Source organism: Pararge aegeria, chromosome 3, assembly GCF_905163445.1.
Source record: "Pararge aegeria chromosome 3, ilParAegt1.1, whole genome shotgun sequence".
Taxonomy (NCBI): Eukaryota; Metazoa; Arthropoda; class Insecta; order Lepidoptera; family Nymphalidae; genus Pararge; species Pararge aegeria.
This window is the reverse complement of record NC_053182.1, coordinates 5792421-5815633: the sequence shown is the minus strand read 5'-3', so window position 1 is coordinate 5815633 and position 23213 is coordinate 5792421. Positions and strand designations below refer to the sequence as shown.

Sequence of the window (23213 nt, the reverse complement as noted above, 5' to 3'; positions counted from 1 at the left end):
TGATATTATATAAGTATAAAATATACACTGTTGAATCTTTTTAAATATATAAAAAACAAAATAAATGATGTGTAGTAAAATTATTAACGTATAATATAATCAAAATAGGACGCTGATTCATTATTTAATTTGATGCGATCCATAAGTCAAATTACACAAAGAATCCAAGTCCTATTATAAATTTAGAGTAAACGATTTTCTTCCATAAAAAACTAAATTCATTTCCAATATAACTGTAGGAAACCCCAATTGCTTCAAAAAGAGCCTTTAGGAAGCAGTTGAAGCTCTCATAAATTTATTTTCAAAGAAAATAGCAAACAATATCGGGGTGAGAAAATTGCTATCTGGCACCGACCGACGTCGTCTAAAACGGCGCAATAAGTTCCGGATTTTAAAGGCTATTTACAAAAATGTTTTTAGCCTTAATTTGAAATTCATGAAAGTCGTGCAGTAATTTGTTTGACTTGAAGAACATTCCATGCAATAACAATCGGATCAGACAATTAGGTTATTTAATAGAAGTTAAAGCAATGACAGTCTACATTGTACTTTAAAGCAAAAATTATAACAAAAGCAAAACATTATTTCGTTATCATCTTAGACACATGTCAATATAAAATTTCTTTATCCCTTAAATAAAGAAGAAATAATATAAATATAACTAATAATAAAGATAAAGAAATTTTATATTTATTGAGTACATATTTGGTATTATTGAATAACTATTTAATATATATTTTTAAAATGAAATTCACAACAATTTTAACCATCCATCGTCATCATATAAGTGTATTATTATGTTACTATCTCATATAGTAACATAATAATATATTATGAAATAGCCTACTATTCTTATTTTAATTTTATATTCTTACTAGTATTATATATGCGAAAGTGTGTCTATTTCTTTGTTTGTTTGTATGTCCTCCTTTCACACCCTAATCAAGCAAGCAATCAACTTAATTTTTGGCGGACGGAACGGGATATTTCTATACAAATCTCGTTCCGTCCACCAAACAAAAATGTAAAAATCCAAAAGAGTGTTTGTTTGTTTTTTCTTCCTTCACGCCCTAACTACGCAACCAATGAACCTGATTTTTAGCTTAGAGTTAGTTAAAAAGACGAAGATTAACATAGGCTACTTTTTATCCCAGGAAAGCAAAGGATTATCACGGAATTTTTAAAATACCGTAATAAAAGCGGACGCTGAACGCTGGCAAGAGCTAGTTCTAAATAATAATAAGCCTTGCAATAACAATGAACAGGAATCCGTGGCCTAAAAAGGTATGGCAATAAGATTTAAACACTACTACGTTTCCCGGAAATTAATTTGGCACATTCCAATAGAAGCTTTAAAACATCTTCAGCTCATTGAAAATAATTGCAAAATGGATGTCCTTCAAGCGATTCTGAAGAAATTTTTACGACGATTACATTGAAATACAGAAAAGTAAATACAATGAAAAGTCTTTTACCAATCATTTTAAAAGTAAGATACCTAAAAAGCCCTTGACTGCTATCTCACGCGGTGATAAGAGATGATGTACACTAAGATGTTAGCAGGCTAAACTATTTGGGGCATGAATATACATACGTCTAATCGGTTTCTACGCATCTTACCGAAACGCTACACCGCTTGTCAGCACGTCTTTGACGGTAGGATGACGGCCAAGGCCCGCAGACAAACTTACTACTACGTCTGAGTTTCATATGAAACACCAGACTCAATGATTTGGCAGCCCCATACAAATTAGACTATGTTCTTTTTAAAGTAATAATTGTCGGACCAAGCAAATGGCCCACCTGAGAAATCCAACGTTTATAAACAGAGCAACACTTCGCAGTGCATGTAAGGAACACGTAGGTTGGGCACAGGGCACCTGTAATTACATCGGCACCCACGCCATTCCGCAGGGTGATTACATATCTCGCGCCAGGCTTGCGACAAGCGTAAATCTTACAATCACTGCTGTCAAAGGTCACTTTTCCATACAATAGATAAACAAAAGTGACGTTTGACAGCAGTGATTGCAAGATTTACGCCTGTCGCTAGACTGTCGCGAGATACGTAATACCCCTGCCGACTGGAGCACAGCATTGCAACAACGCTGCGGAAGCAGAATATTTAAACATGGTGTACTTCCCCGGACGAGCTCTGTCATAAAAAGCTCTACTACTACTACTAAAAAACGTATCTCCAGCGTTGCAGTTGTCTTCGTGGTAGTTTTCACTTTGGAACTATACCTCGAACGTGGTCAGTTGAATAAAAGCGTGAGACTAAATTTCAGTAGGTACACATAGTGACTTACATAAACAGGTATTTTAGTGTGAAATACAATAATACTAGCGATAACACGACTAATATCAATCATGAACCTAACCTAGCTAATACGGATTAACTTCACAACACTTAGATCAACAAGTAAACTCACAGCTACGAGTAACTTCATCAATCATCGAGAATTGCGGCCTGACGCGTGACGCCTGACGACTCATAAGAACCTCACGGCCTTTATAAAATCCAGTACTTAGCCCTAGTACAAGATTTGTTCGCTCGCAATCGAGGAGTCATTTTCGAGTTCTTGAACATCGGAGTAAATGGATCTTATTTGCATTGCGTTAAAAGTCAAATTTGACTACAATTCTTTAGCTAGGGGTGTTGACAAAACGTTTTGAAACAAAAACCAGGAGTACAGGATTTACCACTCTGAAACGAGTAACATTGGGCCCATTATACTTTGACGATACAGAGTTTAATACTGGAAAACGACTCATCGATTGCGAGCGCATCAATTAATAAGATTTAATGGATAGCGCTTTTGAGTTTTGGCACACGATTTTCTTTCTTGTTAAGGTGACCAGAATTTTTGGTGATTAAAAATTTTAGACAAACGTACATTTAAAAAAATGGGATGTGCCACCAACCTGGTCTCAATCTAACCACCATTCGGCCCCCGGCCTACCGTGTTGTATCGCCCTCTAAGCAGTTTACTTTTCGGGGTCTTTCCCTTTTTATCTTTTTTGCTCTTGTTGTGGTTACCTTCTACCTTTCTCAAGGATTGAGCTATAAAATAAAAAAACGATTTCGTTCCAGAGTTTAGCGCATTCAAACAATAAACCAAGAATCTGTCTGGTTTATTTTAGTATAGACAATGTTATTTTAAACTTTATTAATAAATATAAAGTTTCAAAACAATTCTATTAATTATCAGACCCTGATGAAAACATGTGAATTGTAGCGATGATCCTATGAAAACTCTAGACTAGATAATGATATCACAGTTCTACATAGTTATGTAACATTCCGTTAAACAGTTGAAGAATGGCCGCAAGTGTTTGAAAAATGGATCACGAATTTTTAACCGGAGACATACGAACGAAATAAGTTAAATAAAAGCTTGTAAAAAGTTTTCCATTTAAAAATGGGAAACGTACGTTCATTTTCAGAGTAATTATAAAAGCTTGAAAGAAATTAATTTCAAAAGGAAATATTTCAGCGTAAAATTCGTGTCAGAATAAAATAATTTATTACCTCATAACGTTCATTAGAATCCAATTTGAAAACAGAACCGGGAACAAAACTTCACAAAAACGCCCAATACTTAGGCACATCACGCACGTTCTTGTAATTCTGATAACTCTATTATTTCACTGTTTAAATATCGTGCTATAAAGAAAACTTCTGTGATTTTAAATAAAGCCGAAATACACAGATTAAATAACCATCGAAACTGAACGCGACGCTTCTATGATTTTAAGCTTTATCCATAAATTCTTAATATCGCGTTTTGTAGCAAAACTGTTCCTGAATTATTTATGTTTGAAAAATATTACGCGATATTGGTAGCAGTTGGTTCTACAGTAGTTGGCCAACAACTGGCGTTTGTTTTTGCGGTGCGACTATAGCACATGGCATGACAAGCCTGTGATAGACACGCCCCCGTATTTTATCGTCATGCAGCCATAAATTTATGTATTTAAGTACTGGATCGTTATTAATTTACTTGTTCTCTTCATAGCGTGTTCATTTACAGACAACTTTAGTTGACGATTACTATTGATGGCCTGACATCCTGCATTGGATATATTATATATTCTCTCCAATGACAGAAACATTTTGTCTGTTGGGAGGTTTCAGTCCTGGCTAGTACCATCCTACTTTTCAACTTCTGCAATGGTTAGTATACCCTACCGACGATGAGTGCTGCTAAGCTATTTAGCGTCGCAGAACGATTCCGCCTAGACACCGATTACAGGTATGGGCACTGACGTATTTCATATTACGTCAGTCGGTATGGGTTAAATATAACTGCCATACACCCTTTATCACCAGGTAAGATTGCAGTGAAAAGCTAACTTGTAGATGAATAAAATATAAATATGAAACCGACAATCAAATCTAATCTATCCATCCAACCATCAAGTATTTTTTCTGGATCTTCGGAATAATATGTACTGCTTCATATTGTACTTTGGTACAGAGCCATTTCAGCGCAATTCCAACTTGTCTTTATCCAATATTTTTACCTATCATCTTCATTATCCTCATATCGACCCATTACCGGCCCACTACAAAGCACGGGTCTCCTCCCAGTATAGGGAGGGGACTATACTGGGACTACCACTAAGGTCCACCACGCTGGCCCAGTGCGGATTGGTGAACTCCACATAACTTAGAGAATATTATGTAGAACTCTCAAGCATGCAGGTTTCCTGACGATGTTCTCCTTCACCGCTGAAGCAAGTGCTATTTTTAATTACTTAAAACGCACATAACTTAGAAAAGCTAGAGGTGCGTGATGGGATTCGAACTCGGCCCCCCGAAGGTGAAGTCGCCTACCCACTGTGCTATCACAGATTCGTTATTTCCGTTTTAGAAGTTTTATGCAGCTAATCGAATAAAGTACGTATTCGAATATTTCACGAATATGGATGCGTCCACCGCACGGTTTGGTTCACGTTGCACATACGACTTATACCCGGGAATAAATAATAGTAATATTAGAAGTAGAAAATAAATGTTACTTTTTTGACCTCGCATTGTGCATTCCGCAAAACATTTTTCCGATACACTTGGGTCAACAAGATCTCAGAAAATAAGAACCCAAAGACCGCAGCCTGAAACGCAGTCAGAACATTGGCAACTGTCAAAATAGGTGTTCTAAATGTGAAATAGAGATCACTAAGGTGTTTTCAGCTTACACATATATATTAAAATTAAAGTAAATATTTCTTAATACGTGCATTGTATTATATATCTGTTGAGACCTTGGAAAACATTAGTTAATCATACTAAGTAAAATATTAAAATCATAATCAGCATCTTTCTTGCCTTTATTAAAACTTTTTAAAGTAAAACTTCTTTAGGCGCGACTAGGGAGTAACTTAGAATTTTTTCTGACGGAAGTAACGCTTACGTCTGACGTCTGTGTAGTTTCCACTATTTAAAAATAATAATTTGGATTGGTCGTAAGTATATGTCACATAATCCACGCTTCTCGACTTTTACGCCAGCTAGTGGCAAACTTCATAATAGCAAAATGAATAAAAATTTAACATACAAAAAAAAAATCAGTTTCAAAGTTTTTCGAAAATCTCTATAATTAATAAATTTTATGACGATTGCGACATTCTATAATATTCAATGACAAGGTTATATATAGTGACATGAGCTGATCTAACCCTCAACCTTTTTTTAACTGATTTTACCTTGGGTTTGCGTTAATACGTTCTTTTGACATATTCCCACAGTCGAAGAGTGCTCGTATTATTTATAACCAGCCCATGGGAAAGGAACACTTAACTCTTAATTCCAGAAAATGATTTCCTAAAAACACAGTTATTAGTAGATGAGTAGCATTCACGTACATCTCTCGTAAGTGCTGGTCGCAGTGGTCGTGAATAAGTTAGTGATATCGACTGAGGCAGGTCGCCACAAATTATTTACACATGACGGCCCCTACAGAACCACTGTACTGTTCGCACGTCCAACTATTTTTAGAAAGCCATTACCGTCGCTACAAAGAAATGGAATGTTTTTTAACCATAAAAAATGAGGTTCGGGTGTTAACTTTTTTTATTATGTATGTTAATTTCATTTAAAAGCGGAATTGCAGGCTTCTTTTTTATTTCTAAAAAGCTTACCGAAGTAGTCCCTGTTAAATTTTATATACCAAGACCTCGTGAAGAACTTCGGAGATTCAACCGCTGTTGCTGCAGTCGGTAAAGTATGCATTGTTTACGCAATCACACCACATAGTCAGTGGCGTGCATAGAGGGTATGCACATGGTATGCAGATGATATAAAATGAAGAAAATCTCCAGTGCGAGTTATAAAAAACTTAAGAATAGACATTGTAAGAGTTATATAAAGCCTACCCTTAAGTATTTATAACTCGTACTGAAGATTTTCTTAATTTTTTATCATCCTTTGGTTGCTTGGAAGAGATATAGGGATAAGGCCACCCAATAATACATTCTTCCTTAACGCTGTATTTGTATTTTTGTAAATACTGTGTTGTACAATAAAAAATGTATTCCTTTATTGATTCATTCATAACATCAAGCCTGTACGTTCGAAAGGGTAACGCAGATGTATTCAGTGTATTAGGGTAAACGCAAATTTTGTATCAAAGTTAGTAGTAGTTACAATTTTTTTCGCGACTGAAAGCTGGTTGAAGCAAATAGTATTCAAGCTTGATTTATACAAAAATGTACATAGGTACTTATAAGTTGATGAAACATTGATTATCGAAGGCGGTAATTTTTTATTTACAAAAAATCTCTTATATAGTAATCGATATTAATGGGATTGGCATATTATTAACTAGCTTTTGTCCACAGCTTGGCTCGCGTTAATGAAGGTTTTGAATTTGTAGGTAAGTGTGTGAAAACCTGTGCAATTTCGCACAGCAGAAGTGACACTTCCTAAAAATAGCTTACGATAGATTCAAATTGGTTTAGCGTATTAGCATATAAGGTTAATTATTTTTGTACCAAGCTTAAAAAAAATATTTAATACTTTAATATAAATTATATTACTTAAGTTACATATTATTCAGTTTCCACGGTAACTGAAACCATGTAGTGTATGCTATCTCCGTCTCTCGCGAAATTAATCTTGTACATTTATGTGTTTGTTTCTTTGTTGTAACGCAGTTTCGTTTAATCGAGTTTCAAATCACAAAGATTCTAAAGAAGTTTCTCTTCAAAAAAAATTTGTCGCCTTGCTGAAACTCTTTAATTGATTATATACTTTTAAATTTTTAAGATTTAATTTAAAATGTTTAGATTCAGATTTTTTTGTATGTTTGCAGAATAAGATAATGTTACATGCCAAATTTTACAGTTCTAGTACCCTATTAGTATCCTTGAGAGACTCGAAATATACCAACGTTTTTTGTACCCTTTTCCTTTTTTTCCTTTTGAGGTACGGAACCCTAAACAGATAAATCCCCATTTATGATCCTCCCTTCCGTAATTCAGGAGTGGTGCCCGGAAAAATATTTTCCGATCAACGATTTTATTGGAAGTTACGGAAGAATGAATATTTTTTATTGTGAGCCTGGAACATAAAATAAATATGTATCTACGTAAATGTAGTAGTAATACTACTTAGTTTCTTTTTAGTAGTAATACTACTTAGATTTTTCAGCAAGGCTTGACACGTGAAAACCACTGTACTACTTAATAATGAGGAACTGAAACTGGAGGATACGACAGTTTTTCTAGGAATAACGTTAGATTCTCAACTTCAATGGGGCCCTCATGTAAATAGTTTATCGAACAGGCTTAGTTCTGCTGTCTATGCGGTAAAGAAGATACGCCATATGACCGACGTAGAAACTGCTAGACTGGTATATTTTAGTTACTTTCACAGCATTATGTCATATGGAATTTTACTTTGGGGTAATGCTGCTGATATTAGCACTATTTTCGTGCTGCAGAAGAGGGCTTTTCGTTCTATCTACAAAATGGTTCCGAGAGAGTCATTGAGAGATAAATTTAAAGATTTTAAAATAATGACAGTGTAAAGTCAGTACATATTTGAAAATTTAATGTACGTTCATAAAAACATTTCTAAATTTAAGAAAAAATTTGACTGCAATAATTTAAACATTAGAAGTAAGAATAAACTTGCAGTGCAATATACTAGGTGACATAAAATTTATAATTCGTTTAAAGGAAATTGCATACAAATCTACAATAAACTACCAATTGACATCTTGGAGATGTCTCTTAAAAAGTTTGTATTAAACGTAAGCTTATAGAAAAGTCCTATTATAGTATAAAGGGCTACGTAAACGATAAAAAAGCTTGGGTGTAAATTATTGCTCTAACCAGGTTGCGTTGACATTGTGAGATGGTAATAACAAAAAAAAAACACCCGGCTAAGTTTCTTGTGGGCTTCTTCTTAGACCAGGACGCGTTTAGAACCCTCGTAGCTTTAGTTTTAAGTTTACGAATGTGGTTATCGCCATCATCTCACTACCGTGTAATTCATATGTACGCACCAAAAGGGCCTACTTGAATAAAGATATTTTTGACTTTGACTTTGACTTTGCTTTGAATATTTTATTTTCGAGCCTCGCTTATCTACATTTAGCACATTTAACTTTTTCACTTCTCATGCTCTTAAAGTCGCACTGCTATGTGTGAGCGGAGTACAACTCCGCCGTCACTTCGCCCACACCTTAGAAAAAGATTTGCTCGCTTGCAATCGAGAAGTCATTTTCACACTTGAACATCGGCGTAAAATGAATCTTATGTGCTAATTGACCTTAAGCTCAAATTTGCCTACAAATCTATAGCTCGGGCTTTTGACATGACACGTTTGTAAAATAAAAATCGGAAAGTACCAGTTTTGCGACTCTAAATCAAGTGATATAAGGTCCATTTTAACTCGACGTTGAGTTTGATGTGCGAAAGCGACTCTTCGATTGCGAGCGAGAAAATCTAGAGCTGAAAAGCTACAGCTTAGCCAGTGTGATGAATCTTAACCGATAAAACTTACATGATGAGTCGTACTGCTCGGGCTGCTAGCTGGGGAGTGCCGCCTAGCGGGGAGAGGAGCTGGTAGTGGTGCTGGCAGGGGTGCTGGCGGGTGTGACGGAGGCAGAGCCTTTCCTAGCGCCGCCGCTCCCCCTTGGCCGAACAACCGGAGGACTTGCTCTGGCGATATAGGCCTCTTCTTGCCATTTGCGCTCAGGTGGTTTGTACTGTTGCGCAGACTGGTTGCACCTGTTCAAATGCATTCTTTATTATCTGTATCTTTTTTTACACCTATAATAGTTGGCGCGATTTGAAAGCGACTGCGGCACATACCGGAAGGCAGGTGTCGGGTATTTTAAAGACTCGGCAAGTATTACACACCCGCATTGTATATTGATGCGTCGCTATTTTTAGAATTCTAATGACTAATAATTAGCACTTCGTTATTAAATAATATATACCTATCTATATTTTCACATAGTTGTTCAAATAATGCAAATTATTTGAACAATGAAACGATAAACTGAGATTTCAAAATAACTGCCTTAATCTCATATGATGATTAGATCTACAGCATACCCATTCCCCCTTTTTTTTCATATTTGTCTGTTTGTTTGTCCAAGGATTACCTGGTTATATGAGCATCCTCATACAACCTGAAGGCTATATCTATTAAAATATACAGTTCGATTAACAGTTTGCTTCTCCTTTACGCATTTTTCAAGAAAAACTTACTGTAGATTTTCCTCGAAGTAATTTAATAACCAAAATTTGAAATAAATGAAAGTACTTATTATTTAGGCAGTAAATATGAAACGCCTACACGGAAGAAAGAAATAAAAATACCGCACGTAAAACGGTCATATAAACATACCCAATTTACTCGTAATATTTTTCCACGAACCTTAACCCCATTCGGCCCCGTATTTATCTAATAAAACTCGTGTTTCCTTTATTCAGGAGAAAAAGTTTTTACAGCATACGTACGAAGCACAAATACGAGTCTAGAAAAGTGTATAATGTGTTCCTCTTTTTGTAGAGGCGACGTTTTGTTAACACCGTAACGTTCCTACACTCTTTTTTCCTTTAAAGATTTTCCTGTTCCATTTTAAGCGAATGTTTAACAACGCTACATCTTTATTTACTATTCCCCACAATTTGTAGTTCTGTTCAACTTCAAATTAAGACTTAGTTGTAGAATAACTTAACAGGACTTCTAGTAACATTTAAAAAACACCGTCGAGCAAACAATGTGGCTCCCGGGAACTACACCGAAAGTACGAATAAATGTCCATCTTACACTACTAAAAACTGTATCTGTGCAAACATCAAGCGATTTATTGTATGGTGCCTTCAAGAAACTGATGAAATACCTAATCCGGCCTGAAAGGCGTGGTTGCCAGTGTAATTACAGGCTCATGAGGCTTAACACCTTTACCCCTAATAGGTTATCCCGCTTAGATTTAGACTGCATCATCACTTACTACGAGATGAGATTGAAGTCTGGAGCTAACTACTAGTTGAAAAATATACTAAAAAAATAACTACTGTTGACGCCCGATTGGTGCAGTGGGTGACTTGTGACCCTGCTATCTGAATCCATAGGCTGTGGGTTCGATTCCTACAACTGGCTAAAGTTTCTGTGTAAAACATGAATATTTTTCCGTGTCTGGATGATTCTCTGTTTATTTTATTTATTTATATATGCATAAAAATATTCATTAGTTATCTTAGTACGCATAGCTTGTATTATACAAGCTACGCTTACTTTGGGGCTGGATGGCGATGTGGTGTATATTTTTAATATTTATTTAATTTTTAAATACTCTTGCTTTAATTCCGTCCGGCCAACTTATATATCACGCGTACTATAAAAGCTTTTCTACGAACCTGCACTGTTAGCTATAGTAGAAGAACCAAGGTAAGGAGCTCGGGAGAGTTTTCCCGGGTAGTGGTGCTGCGAATAAGGCGCGTGGTGGCCATGAGAGGATGCCGGCCTTTCCACTATGGTGTAAGAAGTTCCGGGCGGCGAGTAATATACACCGCCCCGCGCTCTCGCCCGCGCATCCTCCGCCTCGTAGCTGGTGTGGCGGTTGTCCTGCAACCACTGGTCGTATCCAACATACTTTTAAAATAATTTCTTTCCCCTTAGGGAAAGAGACTTCATTTTATTATGATCAATAATAATTACACCCTCCTTAAGAGCGGGTCATCGTCATATCCAATACAGGGCACGGGTCTTCCCACAATGAGTAGCGGTTAAGGCAGTAGTCTACTACGCTGGCCCAGTGCGGATTGGTGACTCCGCACATCTTTGAGAACATTATTTAGAACTCTCAGGCATGCAGGTTTCCTCACGATGTTTTCCTTCACCGTTGAAGCAAGTGATATTTTAATTACATTTAATATAAAGAAAACAAAAGTAAGATCGGGTAATCGCTCGTAATTTGGTTCACAGTGATACGCCTAGTGGCTTTGGCTTCCCTTCCGGGCCCGAGATCGATCCTCGTCACGCATCTATAATTTTTTTGAGTTAATATCTCTTGCTTCAACAGTGAAGAACACATCTGCATGTCTGAGAATTGTCCATATCGTGCTCAAAGGCGAATGAAAATACAAGTCGGCCCTTCGTGTTAGACCATGGCCTAAACTCTTCTCATTCAGGGAGGAGTCGCGTGCAATTTTGTGAGCTGGTAATGGGTTCATAATATGATGATGACGTAACTTTGCCAGAGGGAAGTTTATGTGTCCACAGAGAATTTGACACTGATCTCTATTATTAACACACTGGCTGTTGACAGTTTCAAAACACGCCTTTAAGACTGGAACACAGCATTGCAACAATGCTGTGTTCCAGTCTTAAAGGCGCGGTTGTCATTGTCATTGCAGGAATGAAGCTTTACACCTACGCCGCAAATTGGTGGACACAGGGCGGCATGTTGCAGGACGTGCTCCTTGCATGCCCTGCGAAGTGTTACTCTTTTTATAGGCCCTGGTACCGTCTGGTGAAGAATTTTCTTCTTCCGTCAATTATTAATATAAAAAAAAACAGCCCGGATATTACATAAGATAACAATATTATCAAAATTAAGCTTAATTTGCTATACTCCGCGAAAAGCAGGAGAATCTGTGTGGTGTAATTTATAATTTCTTCAATCCTTAAACTCTTTCTGGAGCTCTTTCTCCGGAGCATCCTCAGGAGATGTTGACTTTACATTTGGCGAATTTTTCACTTCGCCAAATGTAAAGCATATATATAGCAGCAAATTAAGCTTAATTTTGATAATATATCATGGATTTCTGCAAAGTAACGCCTGCTTCTATCCAATATAAGACAACAATACTAAAAAAAAAAACTTATTCTAAAGCTATCGATATAATTTATAAACATTATTTATTTTTTTAATTTATAGGGCTTGGTGAGCAAAAAAACTCGAATTTAATTTATTGCACACCTATTCTGTATGGTATATAACATTGGTATTTAATAACATACTTTAAACTGTGTTATCAATTTTGTTGATACACTTTGCTTCTTTAGACGCTTAAGTTTATTTTTAAGGGAATTATCATTGGGAAAATCAAAGTGCCGTCGACGATACTTGTCAAGATAATGTTGTAATCGTGGGCTCACCTGCTGCGAGCGCGAGTGTCTCGCGAGGTGGTGCGCGGGCGGATGCTGCGGCGTGGCGGAGCGCCAGCCGTAGCCCTGCGAGTAGGGCGGCGGCCAGCGCGCGCCAAACTCCGCCAGTTCCGAGCCCTCGCCCTCCCCCGACCTCATGCCGGGGGTCACCTAATACGCTGTAACAAAAATATTTATTTTTTAACTTTTCCAGGGAGACAAACAATACTTTTACACATAAAATAATTTCGTTTTTTTACCACAAAAACCAATGAAGTTTCCACAACTTAGTTACAAATACATAAATAAAAACATTAACCACAAAATTTTAAGAGATCCAATATCAAGCGAGAATTAAATAAGAAAAATAATACTTTTAAAGAGCTTATAATATATTGTGCAATAATCATTTTCCTAAAAGTACCAATTTGAATATATTTTTTTCTTTCTTCTAAAGTGTTTGTGAATAATGTGATCGCACTCGATTGGTTTTACATTTTTTTTTATAATTATTTTATAGTTCGTACGTATTTAGGTTGTTAAGTATATGTCATACGCGGATCTCATTAGGTTGTCCAGATAATAAAAAACTATTTTTTTGATAATTTTTTGTATGAATTTATTTTTTGGATTTGGCTTCAAAATAACCTAATAACTCATTAGACCAGGTAGGTAGTGCTGCTGCTAGTTATGTTTATTGAAATCTCAGTTAAACTGTAAAAGGTTTAGTTTGACTAACTGATAGACTAACTAAAGTCCAAGTAGTTGAATTTTATAATATTTGCGAATATTTCTTGAGCACTTGAGCACTATACTCTAAATTACTTTTTAGTTAAATATGAGTCTTTACGAAAGTTTGTTATTCTTCAATTTTGTTGGTATTTAGGCTTTACGTTAAAAATAAAGAAACATCTATTTTAAAGTTTTTATAAAACTACCTCCATTGATTTCAACAGCTACTAATATATACAATACACGGTATGCCCATGCAGGTACCAAACTCAAACAAACGATCTGCATAAAAGTGTATGGAAGCATTTGTTTTCGCTATATGTACATTGTACAATCTGAAATTTCGGTAGAACGATGAAAATATTGGTTTTATGCTCTGAAATTGTAAGGATAACAAGTCTTTTTCCTCCATTGTGCTGAAAAAGCTTTTATTATTTTAACCAGATTAATGCTGGTTGGTTATGTTACGTTGCTTTAATTAAAATCAAGAACTTGATTAAAAAATCACAGAATAAAAACCAAATAGTATTTGTGGCTTAACTACTATACATACTATATAAAAATTATAGCTTTTTAGATAAAGCCATTTTAGAATCAGGGAGAGTTCATTCTGTGGCTAAAGATACAGAATAATCTACATATTTAAAAATAAATAACCAAACAGCAATTTAAGGAGACACGTTGAACCTGGGCGTGTTCCAATTAATGAATACTACGACTTTACAGCACTTTGGCACTGTCACGCAATCAGGAAGTTTATGGAATTAAAAAATGTAGATAATTTTCTTAAAAAATAACAATTATTTTGGTTCTTAAAAGCGTTTATCTCAAGATTAGGAATATCGTAGTTTTTGTATGACTTATAGTGTTAACGAACGTTCGGTCTAAGCGCTTTGTGGCTGTAGCTCGATAAATCCGTTTTGATCCTATCGCCGACGGAATATTTTTTAACACCTTTTGGAAATTGTATTTTGATGTTTTATTTATTGAGCAATCAACACATATGTTTAGTTGAAATAACCACAAACATTTGATAGTGATAACAACACTAATAAATAATTGATAAACATTAAAAGACCGTCAACTGGAGCACATCCTAGAATAACTATTTTACACCACCTGTTCGTTCTCGCTCATGTCTTATCCCAAGGTTACCTGGCAGAGATCGCTAGCAAACGATGAGACCGCCTTTTGTATTACTTCCATCTTTGTATTTATATTCTTCTTTTATTTCCCTAACCTTATAATGGTGTACAAATAAAGAGTTCTTCTTCTTTAGATGCCTGTGAAGTTGGCCTTCAGTTTTGATAATTTTCCTTTTCACTCGCGAGGCTAAACAGCTGGGCTGCACTCGCGATCCCAGTCCACTCTCTAATGTTGCGAAACCAAGACTTCCTCTTGCGACCGATGCGTCTCTTTCCAGCAACTTTGCCCATCTTTATCAGTTGCAGTAGCATGTATCTGTTATACAGCAGCACATGCCCTAGATAAGCAACTTTTTTCTTTTTGAGGGTCTTCCAAAGTTCGCGCTGACATCCAAGACTTCCTCATATGTAACGACATTCGTCGATAGGCCCAAGCCTATATCGTCATCTCGAATGCTTCAAGAAGTTTCCTGAGATCCTCTTTGAAATAAAGAGTTAAATAATAATAATATTGATAATAGAATATTAATATTTTAAATTCTTTTAACCCCATTTAGCAACTGTAAATTTTCTGTAACTTACAGTTACAGTACAGCAAGGTGTACACAAAAATACAATAAATACCAAATTTTCTCAATGTTCTGGTTAGCCCTAAGGGCGTAGTGTATAATGTAAACTTTAACAAGAACAAGTTCGCCCCAACACGGTACAATGGCCACCACTGTTGTTTCCGCTCGTTTGCTTAATGAGTTCAAGCTCTAAGGTGCTCCAAGTTTACCAACTTTCCTTGACATGCTAACGAAACCACCGCCCCTATTACATGCCATATTTCTTTTAGTAATTTATAATGTTATACACTAAGGGAAAATCACTGAATATACTTTTAAACACATTGCAGTGTTTATGTTTTTGTATGTAGAGCCTTAAATCCGTCGAGATGGTGATAACAAAAAAGCTAAAAACCCGGCTAAGTTTGCTGTGGACTTCTTCTTACACCAGGACGTTACGTTTGAAACCTCGTAGCTTTAGTTTTAAGTTTACGAATATGTTTTTCGCCACCATCTCACTACCGTGTACACATTTATCATGTAAATACACATCAAAAGTGCCATCTATTGGCCTACTTGAATAAAGATATTTTCGACGTTGACTTTGACTTTGACCACGAGGTCTTGAGTACTCGGATCGGGTAAAAATTTCGTTTTTATGGTTAAAAGTCTCCTTATAACAATCGCTGAATCGGAGCCGAGGTGAATCTCGGTTATAAACCCGTTTCTATGAGAGTGTAGGCCTGTGCCCAGAATTTGTTTTTGCCCGGCATTAATAGGCCCTCCTTAGCTCTCTGTTGTGAAAGGACCAGCGAAGTACTTAGCAAGTCCGAGGATGGCGATAATGAAGAGCCTTTTCTCTACTTTTACAAAAATGTAATAGCGCAGAACCAGTTTCGTTAAACCGTTTCTGATATTGAAATTGTGTATTATAAAACAACAACGTATTCGATTACGAACCTACTCAGTTTTAATATTATAGTTTTTATTTAAATTTTTTTTTTTTTTTGCCAGTTCGATCAATATTGCTTAAAGCTTTAGTCGCTTATTAAACAAAAACAATATCACCCTTATTGCCATAGCTTAAGGGGCTTTATATTAAAATGAATATGACACCTTTTTCAGTGGTCATACTAATTAGAATTATATAACAACAGTGTTAACATTATCAAAAGTGTTAATGTTAAATGGTGATAAGAAAAAAAAACCTGGCTAAGATTGTTGTGGACTCTTCTTAGTCCAGGGCGCATTTGGAACCCTCCTAGCTTTAGTTTTAAGTTAACGAATGCAGTTATCACCATCACCTAACAGTAGTGTTAACAAGTTAAATGTTTGAACGCTTCATAAGTGCCTGTGATAAGGTCTACATGAATAAAACATTTTTGAATTTTAATCTGAAAATAATACTGTTTTTAAGCGATGGTATCTCACAGGTTACAAAAAGTAAAATATTTGAAGTGTGCACCGCATTTAAAATTCGTCGATATTATTATACGTGTTACTAATAGCGGTAAGAAACGGAAATGGGCTGTTTTTCCCTCGCCAGAAACTCCCGGAAGTTTTGGCCATTCCACGGAAATATATTTCACCGTCAAACCCTAATTACTTGAAGAAAACGATGACTTTAAAAAGCTTTTAGCAAAACCTGCGCCGCTTGCTTTCGTGTAACTTTTGATTTAGTAAGGTCCTACACCTTAAAATTTCAAAATTAAATAATACGTACGTATGATAACAGTTTATGGGTAGGTACGAAAATAATATATTACTTAATACAACGACTTCAATTTTAAAATAGCTTTCTCGTTGGCATTGTGGTCAGTACGTTGGAGAAAAAAGTGGTAATAGCCTAGTTTACCCCCTAGTTAGACTTCGACCCCCCTTTTGGTGGACCAAAGCTTGATCGCCGGCACGCACCTCTCTCCACGCTTCACACACACATCACACTCCTCAACTTTTCGGAGATATTACCTGCATTTTTTTAGAAACCAGTTCTAAATAACGTTCTCAAAGGTGCTCTTTATAATGTTCTCAAAGGCGATGTCTACCAAACCGCAGCGTTGTAGACAAACGCCAAAATTTTTCTCATTTTGAGAGGAGGAGTACTTGGCCGGTAATAGATGAATTTTCTTTATACCCGCCCGGTGATGAGAACCATGCTAAGCCATTGGTCCTGATTTTTTCAATGTTGTTTGATGTGTTCTAATATGATAATAATCGTTAAAGCCAGCCAACCCGCATTGGAGCAGTATGTTGCCGAGTTCGCATTAAAAATGGGTTTTTTAAATTCTGTCTTTAGCATAATCTATGCTTAAGACAGAATGCTTATTAAAACCCATTCAAAATTCAATATACGTTTATTAATAGGTGCCGAATTCCATCCCTTCTATAAGCGAGAAGCATTTCCCTAGCAGCAGAAAATTCATACGCTGATAATGATGATATGATGATGATGATGATGATGATGGAAAGATAGAAGTAATCATTGCATGATTTAAATGAGACACTAGGAGTGTCACGACTTCGTCCGTGTTTATGTGTTAAGTTAATTTCACTTCACTTTCGGGGGGCCGACTTCGAATCCCAGCACGCACCTCTAACTTTTCTAAGTTATGTGCGTTTAAAGTAGTTAAAATATCACTTGCGTCAACGATGAAGGAAACCGTCGTGAGGAAACCAGCATGCCTGAGAGTTCTGGATAATGTTCACAGAGGTGTGTGGAGTCCACCACTCCACACTAGGCCAGCGTGTTGGTCTACAGCCTTAACCCATTATCTTTGTGGGAGAGAACTCGTGCCCTTTAGTGGAGTGGTTGATATGATGATGATCGCGTCGCATCGCCCGCTTTCAGTTTCCAATTTTAAATTCAAGTGTGATGCTAAATAGCATATAACCTTTTTCAAAACTTGGGCTAAAGATCTTCTTCTTTATTTTATAGTACCTAATAAGTGACGGACAAAACTAATAGCCAACTCGTTGTCGTATCTGAAAACCCATCGCCTTTAACAGAGCTAAATTTCGCAGGATTTGTCAGCGGCATGTGCTGCAAAGTGCTACTCTGTGATTCTGATTCTGAGGAGTAGGAAAAGCCTCATGTGCCTGAAAATACACCGGAACCAAGCCCTTCAGATACTGTGATCCGGACACAGCAATGCAACTTGGCGATTTGGTGACAGCAATAAGTACTGCTTTGTAGCAGTAATAAGCATGGCAGTAATACTTCCTAACACCAAACAAACTCAAATTAATTATTAGTATAGGTACATGAACGGTAATAATAAATTAATTTTAATATTTGCGTAATTTTAAATTGTTATGCACATACCACATCGCTTACCAGACAGCACAGCCGCATTCGGATGTGGAACAGATGAAAAGAATTGAAAGCGAAACTAACCGAGGAATTAAATGCGATTCGTTGGAATAATATAAATCTCACGGTGATTTGTTTTGATTAATTAACGTAGATGCAGCGCGATTTATAGAGACATTCATTTATAAAATCAAGCTTTCATATGCGCTGTGCTCGTAAGGCAACATAAGTAACTCTTTTTTTCAATTTAAGATAAAAGTGTCAGTGTTAGACCCCCTTTTTGTGGCGTGGTGGAAAGCTTATGTAAACATCCCAAACTCTTCTGCACTCTTAAGGTGGATATACTCTAACAACCACTAACACAACGGTATGTCCCTTTTCTTGGCTGTGCTAGAAGCCCGGGGAACTTCCTAAAAATCTACACACTACCAGGGATCGGAACATTCTCAGACAGTAGGGAATAAATTTATTAAAAAGAGAATAGAAAGAGGGTAGACACACACTAAAATTAAAATAAAAGTTATAGTCTATTGCAGGAGTGAAGACCATGTTTGCTGTGTCTGTTAAGACCCAGCGCTGATCTTCCGTGAAGCTTGGACGTGACGTTTGGACGGTAGGACCTGACAGAGCAACGCTTAATAACTATGGATATGCTATAAAATATTCTAATTTAAAACAGTTAAATAATTAAAAAAAAAAAAAAAAGATATGTGTAATCATTAATAATATAATACAATAAAAAAAGTTTATTTATATATGTATTATTTTGTTAAAGCGATCAAACCGAAAAAAAAGTAAACAGGGACCCTTGTTTGGCGGAGGCAGTCAAGTGTTTCACATATTCTTAAAATAAAGCGGCATTTTAAGAATATGTGAAACATTTGAAAATCTATACTTATAATAAAACTGTAACTGGAAGATTTCTGTACATTTAATATATTTTGAAAATTTTGACAGGGGGATGCTTTGTAATCGATGCTGAGTCCAAAACAGATTTTTATTTAATTTTTGTCTGTCTGTCTGTCTGTCTGTCCGGGCATCACGTGAAAAGTACTGAACGGATTTAGATACAATTTAGTATAGTAGAGGCTGACATTCCGGGTCAACATATTCCGGGTCGGCTACTTTTTATCCCGATAAACAATAAGTTTCCTTCGGGAAAAGGGATGGAAGTTTTTATCAATTTTACTTCATTTCCGTTAAATTTTTAACGATTTTAATAATTCTTTTTTCATTTGAAAGTGCTATCAAGCATATTCTGTCTAATTTTAATGTAGATCTAATAAATATTATCGGAGATATTGGACATAACTCTTCACAGATAACAGCAAGTCCCGAGGCATATGGGACAACGATCGAATGCATGTGCTAAAAAAATATAGATAATGGAAGGGCCAAGGTATTCAGATATTCACTTCAATACCCACAATGTTCAGGATGGCACTTAGATCTTTCATTAATTAACAGTATTATTGAAGCTAAATACCTAGTTTCTTATATTAAAGTATTCATTTTATAAAAGACATCATTAAAGCCCACCAACCTGCTTTAGAGCAGTGTTGTGGGTCTGTACTCTATAAACCTGACTTCCCAAGGAGTGAAATAAAACAACTGGACTGACTCTAATACTGTATATTAAGCTTCTCTATAATTCATATTACTTGTTACCTTCAAATGACTCTACTACCAGTTCGGAATGCTGTCTTCGGCAGAGAAGACCACTGGCAAGAAACTCTACCGTTGCTCTTTTATTCAATCAATTAAAACAACTTATAAACACAATTACAACATCATCATTACAACGTCATATGTAATAACGCTAGGCCCTTTGATACAAGACATATTTTAAGACAGGTCAAACATAACTACTATTATCACTTATAACATCAAGACTTTTGGAACAAGTTGTTTGTATAGAGCAACCTCTGCTACATAAACTGTCGGTATAAAGTTATGCTAGGGCTCCATATATGATACCTAAATAAACCAAGGGATGAGATATACTTATCTGATGCAACATCAGGTACAACCATAGTACTAACAACTTTTAACGACTCCATCACCAGTACATACGACTTGTTTCGCCACAACAAGATTTCGTTAAGTGTATCGTTTCCATTATAAATCATCTCAACCCAATTTGTAACGTTCTATCCACAATACTTTACTTAATCTCCTTTTTTCAATTCATTACTTTAAATCCGTCCTAACTTTTTCTTTGCCGCCAATCTAACTTGTCAAACTCGCGTCTCCCGCCATAGATCCTATACTTTTATTTGACAGTCTACTAAAGTCCATTATTCTATTTTCAATACATTATCAATGAGTATACAAACTATTATTTGTTGATATATTTAATATAATCATCGGGTTTATCATAGATAAAGTGCTGTAATTCCTTATTTCCTAACACATGCGTATCATCCTACTAAATACTAATATTATAAATGCGAAAGAAATAAAGTAACATAAATATTAAGTTTCATTATATACCTGCAAATTCAGTTTTAAAATATTCAAATTGAACCTATCGCGGCTATCGCTTAGAAGTTGCGACGGGTATAGAAATAAAACAGGCCCACCTGGTAGGTAGAGCTGCAATTAGTTTCTAGGTTTTTTTTTCTAGATGAAGACGAAGTTGCGCGGGTCAGCTATTAATTAAAAAGAGCAATAAAAAAATGGAGTAAAATAATAAAAAGAACAGAGTTTAGACAATCGCATGACGGCTTGAGAGAAGCGTCATACCGTTTGCTGAGACGGCATAAGGGTCGATAACTGTTTCACATTTAAAAAACGACTAAGATTCATTTGCCGAATTTTATGATAATAGTTCAACGGAAGTAAATACTTTTTGGTTTGTTTGCCTTGCTAAAATATGCTCCATAAACGGCCGTATCTTTAGATGGATTTTGAAGTAAAATAGATTACATTGCATTTCAACTTGCTTCCTCTACATGTTCCTGAGAAAAAGTATCTTAACCGACAGACAGGCAAACAATGAAGTGATAGAAAACAGTGCATGATTCTCGGAAATTAAAACCGATATAAATATGAAATGGCATAATAGGATAATTTAAATAAATGTTGAAAAAACTGGTTAAAAAAAATATTACTGTGGCTGTATGTATTTTTTCCGATTAGGTATTCGGTAACGCAAAAATAATTATTCTTTAAATAAAAAGAAACGGAATTCAAAGTCTCTTTCATTAGGACAAAAATTTGCTATAATTCATGTTTTAGTGAGAAGGAATGTAGCTACATAAAAAGGTTTTACAAAAAATCACAGAGGTTTATCACTCGTAGGGTATATAGCCGTCCAGCGATCTCCATTCACCGTACCTACTAGTCATTTTCTGTTTCCGTTCGATCTATTGGATACGAATTAGGGTCCATAGTGAGTGAAATCAAAGCTTCATTTAATACGCTTACACGTACATTGTATTGATCTTAACTTTGAATTTATTTATATATCATGGTTTACATACAAAATCTTAATAATTTTCTTGAACATCTTCAATTCCACAAAAGTGATACATATTCTGAGTTCTAAAGTGCGTACTTAGACTATGCTCAGGCAAGGTTAGTGTTAAGAAGAAACAGATTCATACCCGTTTGTCTCATTTCATTTTATTTATTTATTTGAACAACTAGAAACACTTTAAATACATAAATAACAAAAATCTAACGGTTTTAGTCATTTAAAAATGTTAAGATACTATAACAGAATATAAATATAAGTAGATCTAAGAAGAGATTTTTGTTCTCGCTTCCTGAAAGCAACGGTAGACTATGCCCCCGGGCAAAAAGTCCACACTAATGAACACGACATCGCACCAGGCCGAAACTTTGAGTACACCATTATCAGCAAATTAAAGGCCCTCTTTGGGGCACGGCTCTCCTCTCAGAAAGAAAAGGATGTAGGCTATAGTCCAGCACGCTGGCCCAGTGCTGATTCGAAGGCAATTTACCTGTGACGAATGGAGGTTCTGTCCAGGAGGCACATCCGCTTGGAATCTCCCAAAATAAAAATCCGATGTCCTGTCCTCTCCTGCCTAATAGAATTGCATAATGCTCTAACAATGGTTGCCCGTTGATATTGCTTTATGTCTGATAATCGAGAGACTCAGGCAGTCTTAGGCAGTGTAACCAATCTATGTATAGATCAAATATATTATAACTGATAGTTAGCTCTTTATGTGCATCATTCGTTGCCTTATGTTTATTTATCGATAATTATATGTTTATAATAGTCCACCAATCCAGCCAGTGTTCTGGACTGCGGCCTTAACCCCTTCTTATTGTAGGAAAAGTTTCGTGCCCTGTGGGCTGGCAAAGGGTTGATATATGATGATGATATGCTTGCACCAAAATATTTTGTATACCAATTTTAATGTTTATTAATATTCTTAATGTTAATTTAAATTTATGATAATTGTTTCAGGTGATGCACAATTATAACAGACCTTTTTAGAGGTCGAAAACATTTTTAAGAAAACAAATATTGAAATTACATTATAATTAACTACAGCTCCAGAGACTCTAAAAACCACTTCCTAATCTAGCTCCTTAAAAAAATATGATTAAAACTGTCTAAAAAAATCACCCCTTTAACACACCGCCGATGCCGATTGACGCAATGGGCAGCGACCCCGCTTTCCGAGTTCGATTTCCAAAAGTGGAAAATGTTTAAGTGATGAAAATTAATGTTTTTCATAATCTGGGTGTTTATTTCTATTTTATAAGTTTTTATGTATATTATTCATAAAAATATTTATCAGTCATCTTAGAAGCCATTAACACAACTAGCCTACGCTTACTTTGGGCTAGGTGGCAATGTGTTAATTGTCGTAGAATATTCATTTATT

General features: G+C 35.8%; 1 protein-coding gene across 1 annotated transcript in view; it reads right to left on the bottom strand.

Annotated features, from left to right (window-relative positions):
• Positions 1 to 23213, bottom strand: part of LOC120636972 (whirlin) — a 159769-nt gene that overhangs the window by 114574 nt on the left and 21982 nt on the right. Inside the window, exons 2-4 of the mRNA XM_039908551.1 lie at positions 12626 to 12792; positions 10882 to 11089; positions 9014 to 9240 (exon numbers count right to left, since the gene is read on the bottom strand). Of these exons, the coding sequence (XP_039764485.1) occupies positions 9014 to 9240; positions 10882 to 11089; positions 12626 to 12772 (582 nt within the window). The 5' untranslated portion in view covers positions 12773 to 12792. The remainder of the gene's footprint in view (positions 1 to 9013; positions 9241 to 10881; positions 11090 to 12625; positions 12793 to 23213) is intronic.